The sequence below is a fragment of the Montipora foliosa genome, chromosome 12 (genome assembly GCF_036669935.1).
Source record: "Montipora foliosa isolate CH-2021 chromosome 12, ASM3666993v2, whole genome shotgun sequence".
NCBI classification, from domain to species: Eukaryota; Metazoa; Cnidaria; class Anthozoa; order Scleractinia; family Acroporidae; genus Montipora; species Montipora foliosa.
In genome coordinates, this window is record NC_090880.1 from 1,932,529 (window position 1) to 1,946,904 (window position 14,376).

The window sequence follows — 14,376 nt, forward strand, 5'->3', positions numbered from 1 at the left end:
TGGCCATGAATGAATCCACACTCTCGTCACCGGCACCAGGTGGTACCTTGCAATTCGAAAATTTGACTTGGGTTCTAGTTATGTCGCAAACTTTGACAAATTGTATCAGGTTTAGCTTTTTCCTCGTCGGACAAACCGAAAGATTTTTCGCCCTTCCTCACCAATCCAAAGTAAGATATAGGTCGCCTTTACTTTCTCTTCCTTCGCGCTTAAGGAACCTTCAAAGATTAGCTGGCAATATTGTTTGAAGCTTTTAAACGCCGTGGGTAGGTCAGACTGATTCCACTCCATTTGAGGCGGCTTAATCCCGGAGAGCTCGCCCATGGTTGCAGATTCAAGTAACGCAAATACAACGCGGCCGAACGATAACAATCGCTCACTTCGTAAATGTCGTTCAACGTGTTTATCTCATGCAGCGTTTCAGGGGTCAAAACGTCGATAAACGTCTTCAGCTATCCCACTTCTGACTCCATGTAAAAAGACCACGCAGACGTATGTGATAACACAACGTTTTAAATCAGAGTTTCTTAGGAGTATTCGCTGGAACCATTAAAAGACCGTTAACTTACTTCTAAAATTCTGTCTCGCTCGTAGCATGCTTGTGAGCCCAAATGGACGCATTTGCATGGCTTTTAATGCGCCATTTACATTTTTCTTGCAGGAATCCCGCAAGGGCGCTGCCTGGTGAGGACACTGTTCGCGGATATGCTTCGTCAAAGGAGTCTGAAGTCCAGGTCTGAAAATATAATCCTTCCGCTATGCTCTCTTTCTCCTATTCCTAGCACCAGACCTCAGATATTCACGTTGCTTGTGAGTCTTCATGGCTTATTACTTTCTTAAAATACGATTCATTGCCACAGAAAGTAAAATATCATGCTTTTATATACAAATATCTCAACGACAAATATTTGACGTTTCCCGCGAAAAGCGCTCCGAAAGTCTACATATGCTGTCAATCAAAGTGAACTTCTACTTCCAGTATCTCTGGAAATATTTGGTCTTTTCCCATTCTCTTTTTTTTTTTTGCGATCGACAGGTGTGACCTCTTTACTTAAAATCAAAAACAAAAAACAAAAAAAATCTTAACATTTTCTCCCTTGAATTAATTTTAAGAACTTCAAGTCTCGTACCCCAATATGACATTTGCAGTCGTTCTACTTTTGTGCTTTTACCGTTTTCCGTTATCCCACAACAGGTTTACATTCAACAACACCCCCTCGAACTTATTCGTCTGTTTGACAGATCATACTGTACACTCAATTACAACTGGTCTGAACTTTAAAAATGAAAGAAGAGGTTTGAGCTGACACATCATCCGTAATATAAATAACAACTACAGCCTCGGACAAAATTGTTAAAACACTTTGCAATACCTTGCCCTCCCATGATGCTGTTTTGCCAAATGGGCTCAGAAACTCGTGCAAACAACAATGTGAAGGGGCAGTGAGCCACGTAAGTTTGAGATCTGTATATTCGTGTACTGCTCCAAGGAATTTTGTGACAGGCTCTTGACTTTTTATTTACATCCGCTGCCTGTTGCTTGCTTTGATCAGTGTACTCACGTGAACATCTAATTGGCGTCTTGTTGACTGTTCATCGGTGTTTCTCAGCAATGGATACTCGCTGGACCTTGAAACATGGTCAAACTTGAGGAGCTTAAGCCGACTCAGGAATTCTCGGCTGGACGTCTCCTAACGGTGAAGATATCCGTCAACAAAGGCTAAAAACATAACACGAAAGGTGTTTTGTATTCAGAAAAGTGTTAAAGCATTATTCAGGATCGATCAGATTGTACTGTGAACTTACGTTAAGCAAAAAAAGTAGTTATTTTTTATTGAATGACCATATTTAGGGGCGAGATGAATTTTGTGGGGAACACAAATCTATTTCAGTTCGTTTGCGCGCATCGACAGTGGCGGTTAGTGCTGGGACACGGAACCATTTTCGTTCTATAGGATTCATGGATTAACTCTCTCACCCGAGGAAAAATGGTACAGCCTGGCTTTCAAATAAACTGGTTGGTCGAAATTTTAGCCAATGTGTCGAAGGAAAGTTTTTTCAGCTCTTTTGAAGCGAGATTTGACGCCTTCAAGTCGGTAATTTTTTGCGGGAAAATGGTGATCACGTTCCGAAATACTGCGGTCTAATCTGCAAATCGCGGGTCGCAGGTCACAGGTTGCAGGTCATTGTTTCACCAATACAGAAAGTATCCTAAACATTCTTAAAAGCTAACCTTATGCCTAGGCCTAAGGTTAGCTTTTAATAATTTTTGGGATACTTTCTGTGTTGGTGAAACAATGACCTGCGGCCTGCAGATTAGACCCGCCGTCCGAAATCTGGTAAAAACGTGGACGAAGCTTACGGAATAACTTTGGTTCGCCTCTGTGGGAGAATTAATTGAGCAGTCGTCGTCTGAATGTCATGGATTTCTGTATTCAGATGTTTTCAAGCGAGTTATGGAGGCAGTAAACAATGTTGATGTCGGGGAATTCGGTGCTGGAAGCCTTCCCGGTATACAGGATCACGCTCAAACGTTGAAGTAAAATAATTGCTGTTAGGTTCAATTTCATGATAACATGATAGCAGGAAAACGATAAGTATGTGATTAATATTGTATGTGCCTGCCTGTGACATGCTGGGAAATCGATTAGCCCGGAATGAAATTTTACACAGCTACAATTGGGCATTCTAAATTTCCCAGTTCCTCAGTTATCGAGTTCCATAAGTATAAAACTTAAAATGGTTTGCTTTAAAATCAGAAAAGAACTAATTCACGGTTGCTGTTGAGAAAAGTGTATGCCAGGCAAAACAAGTTGCATCTCGGTAGCCTGAAAGTTAACTGAGAAATAATTTGCCTGTGTTTAAATTAACAAATACACCAATACATCCCTAACGTTTCATGTTAAACCGGAGAATTAGGGAAGAAGATGTTCGAAGGAGTAATAGCTGTTGAGTATTATTCCTCAGTTATCGAGTTCTATAAGTATAAAACTTAGGAATGGTTTGCTTTAAAATCAGAAAAGAACCAGTTCACCGTTGCTGTTGAGAAAAGTGTATGCCAGGCAAAACAAGTTGCATCTCGGTAGCCTGAAAGTTAACTGAGAAATAAATTTGCCTGTGTTTAAATTAACAAATACACCAATACATCACTAACGTTTTATGTTTAACCGGAGAATTAGGGAGGCAGATGTTCGAAGGAGTAATAGTTGTTGAATATTATTCCTCAGTTATCGAGTTCCATAAGTATAAAACTTAAAAATGGTTTGCTTTAACATCAGAAAAGAACAAGTTCACCGTTGCTGTTGAGAAAAGTGTATGCCAGGCAAAACAAGTTGCGTCTCGGTAGCCTGAAAGTTAAGATATAATTTGCCTGTGTTTAAATTAACATTTACACCAATACATCACTAACGTTTCATGTTTAACCGGAGAACTAGACGCTCGATGAGCGTAGACTGGGCTGCCTGTGGTACGTGTTACTCAAAAACAGAAGGGACTGAGTTGGGTGGTGCTGAAATGCAGCGTTCCAGTCATTTTTTTTTTCAAGTCGGGGGTCATTAAGACAATTTAAGGGGTCACCCAGAAGTCGTGCCAGCAGAAGCCCTTTGGCTCACACGTTGATACGACGAAACAGATCTTTTTTCTGAGGTAAAAAATTTGGCTTCCAGCCTATTAATCATTTGTCAGAAAGAAAACATTCCTGTCTTTAGAAAAAATAGGCACGTATCGCGTACGTGTGGTAGTGCAGTGACACAGCGCCTTATTCCATATAGGGCCACTTTGGAAAATACCATAATACTCTTTGTTTGTCCCCCCAAATTTTGCATAACCATTATTCCCATTTTCTCTTGGGACTTACAATAGTCCCAAGAGAAAGCAAAAACAATGCTCATGCAAAATTTGGGGTATTTTCCGAAGTTTTGCAACGTTCAATTTTGTTATTGTACTTTTTGCTGCACAAGAAAATCGCAAAATCGAAAGTGACATCGAATTCAGTGGGCGCCGTTATCAAGTTACCGCGGCGCGTTTACTCGCGAAACAGTGAAGCATCTGTGTAAAATGATGGCAAGATACCGGGTTTTTGTTTTTGTTAGTTTTCTTTTTCTTTCAAATGTTATAAAGTTTGACAAGAAATGTGCGAATTCAACGCAAAGATCACAATCACCCAACTCTTGAGGTTGACCATTGTTTCTTCAAAGTCAAAAATTTACTCTCCAAGACGAGGTTATTTATCACCAGGTAATTCCATCGTTTTGGGAATAACAGCTACTTTATTATTCATCATCGTCACAATTTTTTGCCGATTTTGGGTCTCATTTTGTTGAAACTCAAGCACGCTTCCAACAGAGCTGTTCATTTTCGTGACTTATGCGCTGTGATGCATTCAAGGCGTTCGATTCCTTCAATGTTTGTTAAATCCATAAAAGAATTGTCATTTAATTTCCGTGTTGTATATAATACCAAGTTATTAAAATATTAGAAACAAACCTCACTTGATATCCAATCGCGAAAAATGAAATTGTTATCGAAGATCATTACTAGTCGCTTTAAAGATTCCAGATATTTATTTTTCACCGCCTGTCTTGTTTATCCAATTGACGTTCCATTCTTGAGCTCCATAAGGGTAAATTTTGTTCAGAGATGTACTAAAACGCCATTCGCGTTACAATGACTTTCGAAGCCATTGAAGGTTAATAATTAAATGTTCTCCTGTGTGCACCAGAGAAATCTACGCATTACCCCAGCCCCCTCAAACCTAACAAATACGCACACAAGACTCTATGCACAAAGACACCACTTAGCAGGGGAGTGACAGGCAAGACTTTTCATGACACGGAAAGAAAAAAAACAAACAAACAAACGCATTTTCTAACTGGATTGCCTACGGCAACCCAGTAATGAGAAAATTACATCTAAGATCATATTTTTGAATGAATTCTGAGTAAGAGAGAAAATTCCCATTTACTTAAATATCGTGAACAAGATAGCTCCCATTAAGGGCCCACTGACGTATTTTTTGGGGTGCGTTGCTAAGGATGTAATGGTTAAGTAATTTGAGAGAATTTGGCATTATTTTTGTCAGTTTCCAACTTTTGTAAGCCAATGACCATAATTATGACGTCATCATACCACGCCCATGGTCACGTGACCAATAAAAGAAAACTCTAAATTTGTCTCCGTGCTACGCAATTTGGGTATTTAATCGATGGTTTAATAATTTGTATTCGTTTTTGCATCCAGCCAAGCATGCTTTTCTTTTTATTTTGAAAAATGTTCTTTTTAAAGACATAAACGATACTGAAATACCCATAACTTTTTCAAAAACGATGATTTTAAAAAAACAATGCTTAGCTATATTCTGTATTTGGGGGTGAAACGTGCCATGTAAAAAAAAAATAATTCAATTTAAAACCGCCGGAAATTTAGCTCTTTTCTCAAACCGGAAGTCAGTTCGTTTACGCATGCGCAGTTGATCTGCGAATGAGCGCGAGGAAGGGCGAGGAAAAACCTTCGACTGAAACGACAGTTTGTGCGGTGACTTTTGGTTGTGAGTGGGTTTTCTTGTCAGCTCATGATATGATGACGTCAGTTACCGGAAGTAACATTTCACTTCCTTAGCAACGCGCGAAAAATTTGTCTGTGGGCCCTTAAACCAGTCCCTGTAAAAACATCGCCCAGAATGGTTATTCCTCTCCGGACATTTACTTACACATACGGTCGCGAAAAAGTGTCAGGTCTGTAATAATAAAAAGCAAGTGTAATCATGAAAGCTTTTCACTGGTTGACATTTGCGCGCGCTTTTCAGAGCTTTGCTCATTATCTTGAAGAGGTGTGGAACGAAAACAAAAGACAGTAAGACTATTGTTTTTCTTCTTTGTTTTCGTATTGCGTCACATATCTATCAAATTTCTCACTTTTGCTTTGGAAAACCTTTCGAGCAATAAAATTCACCTATGAGACGCGGAGCCTCTCAAAGGTATACCTTACTCGTTTTTAACATTGAATTTCACCAACGAGCCACCGAGCCACTCAAAGATATAATTTACTCGTTCTTTAAACATTGAAGTTCAGCAACGAGCCACCGAACCGCTTATAAATATACCTTACTCGTTCTGTAACACCAAATTTCACCAACGAGCCACTCAAAAATATAAATTGATTTTATCAAACGAGTTGATAAAGGTCGAATAACCACCGTGAAAGATTTGGAAAGCTGACGTTTCCAGCGTTAGCCCTTCGTCGTTTGATGAAATCAATTTCTGTTTCAATCTCCCACCGACGCAGTACCACAGTTTCTTTAGAAACTAAAATTCTGTTCACTCATAAAATATATCTTACTCGTCCTTTACACAGAATTTCACCGATAAGCCGAGCCACTCAAAGATATAGTTTACTCTTTGTTTAAACATTGAATGTTAGCAACAAGCCGCCGAGCAGCTTAAAGATATACCTTACTCGTTCTTTAACATTTTCACCAACGAGCCGACGAGCCACTGAAAGATATACCCTACTCCGTAGTAACCAAAACGCGGGTCCGGGTCCGGGGGCCGGGGCTGGGGCTAGGGCCGGGGCCGAGGCCGGAGGCCCGGGGCCGGGATCCGAGTGTCTTTTTTTCCCCAATTGCTTTGTTTCAATTTTTGTCGGTATTCTCCTGTACTGTTATGTACGAATGACCGGTATCTGTCCTTCGTTTACGGTGAAAATTAGTCAAAAAAATTAAGGAACCGACGGAAGCTATGGAAGTTCTCAAGGGATATCTTGTTTTATTTTCATTTTTTTTCTAAATTGGACTTTGTTATTTTGTGTTTTAAATTAGAGGTTGATTTCTGCGAGCATCTGTTTTTGTCTTCCCGAAAATCGAAATTAAGAGAATTTCCGAAATTGCTGAACTTGGAGTTTATGGAATATGCACCAACTGCCTGAGACACTGAACACTCACTGAGCTCCACACTTTAAAATCGCATTGTAATGTTTACTTCGTTAAAAACAGAATCACAGTTCCACGATGATCATCACGCAGTCACGCAACGTTCTCATTTACTTGTTAACCGCTTAGCAATGGGCCGGGCGCGGTTCTTGCTCTGCACATTTTTTATTAACCGCGCGGCCATGGGCCGAGCGCATTTCTCACTCTGCACGGCGTTTATTTTTCGTTTTGTCCGTGACCAGACCCAAATGTCCACTCGGCCATATAGTCAGTGGGACTTCCAATCAGGCAACTTATGATGTTTATTCGCCAAAAGCTGTTAAAACGTTAATGTACTTAAAATTTTATGAATATTCCACTCTTTATTTAGAGCAAATTATATTTCCTTTTTGTGTTATTGAGGCGCTCGATTCGAAGCGAGTATTGAATACATAAAAGGCCATTACGTCATTCATGGAATGTGTCGATGCAACTTTCATTGGTAGGGAAATAACCATTGTAGTAAACATAGCCGTGGATAACGTAATTCTTGTATTATTGTATGTGACTCGTGTGACTACTTTGCTAGCCCTTCACTCGTGTAAAAAAACAATTGAATTTAATCGTGATTTTTAAGAAAAAAACCTGTGCGTTATTAATAGTGTTATTGTCGTGTCGTTCATACCCATACACATCCGAAGAAAGGTCCAGATTAATTAAGACCATTACGTCATCACAGATTTCACAACGGCTCCGACGGATGGTGCAATCGGAGTTTTCACAACGGCTATAAGTGATGGTGCAGTAAGATCGTATGCAGTCGTTGTAAGTTGTTGTGCTAGAGATTGATCAGGTGATTTTGTGTCTATATATTATTTTTGTACCTCGCCACGACGAATAAATGATTTTAATTCGGGCGGTAAAATACCAAATGTCCTCCAGCGTGGGACGTGACAGTAGATGACAAAGAAGAATAAAAGCTGGCGCCTTCCAAGTCAAAACAAAGACTAGAATATTAAAATGGTTTGCATGGAAATAAATTCTGTTTATTGTTAATTTTTAATAGAGTCAACTTGGTTTGAAAAAAAATATTGAGCTCCTAGCAGTTTAAAAAGTGAGTTGACAATTTTCACAACAATGACTTGCACCTTACTTATATACGAATGACTGCTGGTAAATTAAAAAAATTATCTGAAATATATGGATTCTGAAAACGTAAAGCACTCCGTCCCTCTGACTTGTTATTGTTTTTGGGATTATTGAGTATTGATAAAGATCTTCCTGTTTTCCTTCACCCACTTGTAAGGGCTTAAATAAATTTCTTCAATAAGAGTAATAGCATTAACAGCTGTAGTTCTTCTTTGTCTCGGTAGAGAAACTTTCATTTGCAAAGAAAATGACTGAGTTACCGACATTTCAGGGTACAGCTATTCTTAGAGTTATTTTCATAGAGTTATGTCGTAGAGTTAGAGTCCAAATCCTGAATTCAAGATTTTGGACTGCCAAAATCCTGAATTCAAGATTTTGGTCTGCCAAAATCCTGAATTCCAAACTCTTGAATTCAGGATTTTGGAAGTCGTCAACTCTAACTCTAAGTCACAACTCTACTGAAATAACTTTATTGATAGTTAACCTCGACATTTCAAAATGAACTTGACTGACTTTCGCCACATTCCCCAAAGCAAGTTGCGCTTTATTTTAATTTCCGTGTAGCAATGAATCTAAAAATAGTGTTATTATGCATTGGGGTATCTGTAATTTAAAGTGTCTCTTAGGCCTTCTTCCCAATAAAATCAATAAAATCAACTGCCAGTTTGTTTTAGATATGATCAAAAAAGAGGAATTTTACGATTTTAATAACCTTGCGAGTTCCCTGAACAAAAGGCATCATCTCGAGGCACTGGGGAATAAACTCATACAAATCCTTATATTTATTTCCCCGAGCCTCTAGATGATGCCTTTTGTTTAGGACTGAATTTTAATATATCCAAAAACAAAACTCTACTCTGTTGTGGCGACGGATATTAGTCCTATACAAGAATTTGACATCTGCATCTCTGGGTGTTAATAAGACTTCGAGACACCTTGCACAAATAGTCTTAATTTGCGACTGACCTGTGAGGAATGTGCGATGGGGACTCCTCCTATAGTGCAGTTTATTATCACCTCAGCTTTCGTTTCGCTCCATGTCACATCTGCCTGTCCGAATGGTAAGTTTTAACTTTGGTTGGTGTCGTTTCCTCTCTCTTCGTCCTTCTCTCTCAAGGTTAATTTTCTGTAAATAGGTTATGTGTTTTTGGAAAGCCTACCTTCTTAGCTTAAAACTGATGTATTGCTTTTTAAATTTTTTTGAGAAAAAAAAAATTGCGTTTATGAATTTCGCACCCTTTACTGTGGTAGAGAAACTAGAGAAAAGAGTTAACTCTTATCCCTAGTTTCTCTACCACGATAGAGGGCGCGAAATTCTTAACTGGTAAACTCTCCGCCTGTCGCGTATGATGGCCAACAACTTGTTTTCACGGAGGGTTCAAAAATCATTAGATGCAAAATAAAAGTAGTCACCATCAATAAATATCAAAAATTATCTCTCATTTAAAAAAAACTATTGAAACTTCTCCAGTATCAAGTATCGGCGCAGGTGGAGTATGGCACGCCGATTGTAGCAATATTCAATATTTCGATATACATTCAATTCAGTCTTTATATTTATTTAATTTTTTTTTTCAATTTAATATCTATATTTATATCATATTTTTAAAATCCATTTAATTTAATATTTCTATATTTATTTTATTTAATCGGTCTATATCCATTTAATTTAATCCCTAAAAATTCATTCAATTCAATCCGTCAAAATATTCATTTAATCTCGGGGACTGGGTCAAGCCATGGGAGTAGAAAGATAAGGGCCTGAGAAAGAGTCATGCAAAATACAATATGGCGGAAGAGGAAGGTTTTGTCATTGGAAGAGACCTGCCGGTGTTTTTCGCCCCAGTTTTAGACAAAATGGAATATATTTGCCAAAATGATGAGGGGAAGGGGCTGCCGAAGCGCATGCGAAAGTTATCGACCAAAGTATCAGGATGCTTAGATCGATAAGAGATCCACTCTTATTCTTGATGGCCAAAGGTTTCCATCATGATTTATGGCATCTGGGAACAGAACAAGTACAGTTTCTGCAAGATTGTTTGAATTACATCTCAGAAACATTATTCTTCTTGAAAAGCCATCTATGCATCCGTGAATAATAATTTTCCAGCGTATCAGTGCATGATGTCCATCTAAATGCCACAGGGAGTTTGGCCATGGTACCTGATAAATCCTATGTGAAACAACAACACCCCATCGTAGTGTAGACTTGCCACAAGTCGACCTCACGATAATCTCAGGAGAAAATGTTTTGGCGAGCGAATCGTGATTTTTCTTACGCGAGGTAAATGAGCGAGCGACGAAGTCGCGAGAGGTCGACTTGTCTCGCTTGCAAGGTATTCATTTGCGTCTCGCGCCAAAAAGGGGATGACGTCATTCGCAAGTCCTGCACTTGATGGCGCAATCCGACGAAAACAGTCGAACATGTTTGTTTCTACGAAATGGAAAGAGGAAATTTGTTGACTTTGTGCTAAAGGTATCAGAAACAAAGATGAAATAAAACGAAAGCTTATTTTCAATCTCGAGTCGCCGCTTGGAAAGGAGATGTCCAGTGGTATTTTTTGGACCAACACTTGTGCCGTGATTTGTGCTGATAGAAAAGAAACACTAATTCGAAAGATTAGCAAGTAAGGGAAAGTTTCGAATCGTCAAGAAAGTCAATTGATTTCACTCATGAAAGGTCAGGTAGGCTTCAGGTGTAGGAGACGTACTAGACCGGGATTAAAAGATACATCTTAGTGAAACTTAAGCTGACCATTTAGCGATGCAATGACTCTCGTCGATGAATACACGTGCATTTTTAATTTTTTTGTTCCATTCGACGAAAAATGTGAGATATGTCCAGAAATGCACACAACAACAAAAATGGCAAAAATGAGAAAATGTTGGCGAATTTGGCAAATATGGCGAAAATGACAATTTTGCCACAATCGCCAACGAGGCAAAACACAAAGCAGTGAAGGGGGCCCATAAAAGTTGGCGAAAGCGGCGAATTTGGCAGATATGGCGAAAATGACAATTTTGCCACAATCGCCAACGAGGAAAAACAGAAAGCAGTGAAGGGGGCCCATAAAAGTTGGCGAAAGCGGCGAATTTGGCAAATATGGCGAAAATGACAATCTTGCCACAATCGCCAACGCGGCAAAGCACAAAGCAGTATAGGGGCCCCATAAAAGTTGGCGAAAGCGGCGAATTTGGCAAATATGGCGAAAGTGACAATCTTGCCACAATCGCCAACGAGGCAAAACACAAAGCTGTATAGGGGCCCCATAAAAGTTGGCGAAAGCGGCGAATTTGGCAAATATGGCGAAAATGACAATTTTGCCACAATCGCCAACGAGGCAAAACACAAAGCAGTGAAGGGGGCCCATAAAAGTTGGCGAAAGCGGCGAATTTGGCAAATATGGCGAAAATGACAATTTTTCCACAATCGCCAACCAGGCAAAGCACAAAGCAATGAAGAAATGAGGGGGTCCATAAAACTTGGTGAACGTGGCGAACAAAATTAATGAAAGAAGAATTCGATCTCCAGTGCTTATGCCAATTTTCCCAGCCAGTATGCCAATTTTCCCAGCCAATCCCAAGAACGTTTGCACCGGTCATGGCCGACACGCGTTTTTCAGCTCTTGTGTTCCTGCTGTTTTATGGCTACCTATGGATGTGTAGAACAAACTTTAATGTTCCAAGTATCAACAGTTACGGCTATGACCTATTAAATTCTGTCGAAGATGGCTCTACAACATTTTATGTTCATATTTGCGGCTTGCGATTTTCATCGAGACGAAAGAATCTGGCACCGCATGGCTATCACAGCTCTCGTATTCCTCGCTGTTTGTGGTCTCCTCGCGGTTACACCAGCCTTCTTGTTCCAGGGCACGATCCACCTGAAGATATAACTATCTTCATGGATGTCGCCTTGAATCCTGGTCCGAGTCTTTCATCAGCTCAGTTTGTTGCGAACACGAAGAACGCTTCATTGTCAGACGATCAATATGGCGACTCTGATCCTGTCATGAATTTTGGTCTACCTTCCAATGGCCTTAAAATCATGCATCTGAATGTGCGTTCACTTGGAAATAAAGTTGAACTTATCAGGATTTTACTGTTGAGTCGCTCTTTAGACATTTTAGCTCTTACTGAGACGTGGCTGGACGAAACATGGAATGATAAAGAGCTTGCCGTTGTTGGATACAATCTCTTTCGTCGAGACCGTGAAGCCAACAATCAATCGAGATCCTGTGTTGGTGGCGGAATTGTCATCTATGTTCGTGATGCTCTAATGGGGAAACGAAGATATGACTTGGAATCAAATGAATTGGAGCAAATGTGCCTCGAAGTAAAGCAACATCGATGCGCTTCCTTTTTTGTGTCTTGTTTGTATCGCCCCCCTAATACCAATGCTGCCTTCTTTAAACACCTTACACAGTTGGTTGAGCTCATTTCTGCTGAAGCTAAAGAAATACATTTTGTTGGAGACTTTAATATCGATCTGTTACAGCGAAATGATCCTAATTCAAGACGCCTAAAACATTTAATGGAAAATTTTGGTTTACATCAGATGATTGATAAACCAACACGCATCACTGAACAATCAAGAACCCTTCTTGATCATCATTATTGTTCACACCCAGAGCATGTTCTATTTACTTCGGTTCCTAGCTTTGGCCTGAGTGATCACAATCCAACAGTCCTAGTTCGTAAACAAAATGCACATTTGAGATGCAGAAAGGGTGGTCACGCTTGGATTTCTTTTCGATCATTAAAAAGAGTTGACACTAACGCTCTTATTGCCGAGTTAAAAAGGATTCCCTGGAGCATACTTGACATTTACAGTAACGATCCAGATGAGATGCTATACATCTGGAATAAGCTTGTGCTTGATGTTATTGATACACACGCACCTGTCAAAAAGAGGCGAGTTAAAACGCGTGATAAACCATCTTGGCTAACGAATGAAATTCTGGAAGCGATGAAACATCGTGATCATCTCAAAAAATTATTCGATCAAGGGAAAATCCCAAGGGAAATTTACAACAAGGCTAGAACAAAGGTTGTGCGTATGGTAAACAAAGCCAAGTCGCTGGCAATTAAAAATGAGCTTGAAGAAAACAGGCAAAACTCTCGTTTATTGTGGAAAGCGTTAAAAAAGCTCAGTCCCAGTGGCAAGGAAAAATCAATGCCAAACGAACTGAGGGCTTCTCGTGATCAAGCAAACAAATTTAACAAGCATTTTGTCTCCATTGCATCATCTGTTGTTGACAATAATCAATCTCTTAACCCCGACCTATCACACATTGAGAACTTTGTGAACGTTAGGAAACCATCTACTACTAACTTTGAAATTCCACTTCTCGATGTTAATTCGTTAGACAAATTGATTAAATCGCTCCCAACTAACGTTGCTACGGGTCCCAATGGAATCAGCGCGTCATTACTTAAGCTTATCTCTCCGGCTATTCTTGAGAGTCTTTGCAAAGTTCTAAATTGTAGCATTCAGGCTGGTATTTGCCCTTCTGCACTTAAACTAGCACGTGTTACGCCTGTTCACAAGTCTGGAGTAGCTTTTGATCCAAACAATTTTCGTCCGATCTCCGTTCTTCCAATTATTTCTAAGCTACTCGAAAGACACATATGCATCCAATTTATGCTGTATCTTCGTTCATATAATCTTATTGTCTCAACACAATCTGGATTTCGACCTCGTCACTCAACTGAGTCTATATTGATTAAAATGACCGATGACTGGCTTGCGGCAATGGATCAAGGCTTTTACACTGGTGCGATTTTCTTAGATCTACGTAAGGCCTTTGATGTAGTCAATCATGACTTGTTAATAGCCAAACTACAGACGTATGGTTGCTCTTCTTCAACATTACTTTGGTTCAGAAGCTATCTATCAGACCGCCGTCAATGCGTAAATCTCGCAGGTGCTGTATCTGATACTGAAGTATTGCGTTCTGGTGTTCCACAGGGCTCAATTTTAGGCCCTGTCCTCTTCCTTCTTTTTGTGAACGACCTACCCCTTTCCTGGAAGAATAGTTATGGCTTATTTGCTGATGATGCTACCTTTTATGCTAGTGCCACATCCCTGACTGATGTTCAGTTACAACTTCAACAAGATCTTTCTAATACGGCGACATGGACTAAAGAACATGGTATGGTAGCTCACCCGGAAAAGACAAAATATATGATCATGGGTACTCGACAGAAGCTGTCCCGTTGTGAAGAATGTGCACTGTCCTTGTGGCTGGATGATAGGCAACTGGAACAAACTCAAGAGGAACGTCTCTTGGGCCTGGTCATCGACCCCTCTCTTTCTTGGT

At 39.8% G+C, this 14,376-nt stretch overlaps 1 protein-coding gene across 1 annotated transcript in view; it reads left to right on the forward strand.

The window, feature by feature from the left end:
* The first annotated feature begins 8,937 nt into the window (after positions 1–8,937).
* LOC137979110 (uncharacterized) overlaps positions 8,938–14,376 on the forward strand; it is a 28,791-nt gene continuing 23,352 nt past the window's right edge. The window contains exon 1 of the mRNA XM_068826293.1: positions 8,938–9,114. Coding sequence (XP_068682394.1) covers positions 9,036–9,114 — 79 coding nt within the window. The 5' untranslated portion in view covers positions 8,938–9,035. The remainder of the gene's footprint in view (positions 9,115–14,376) is intronic.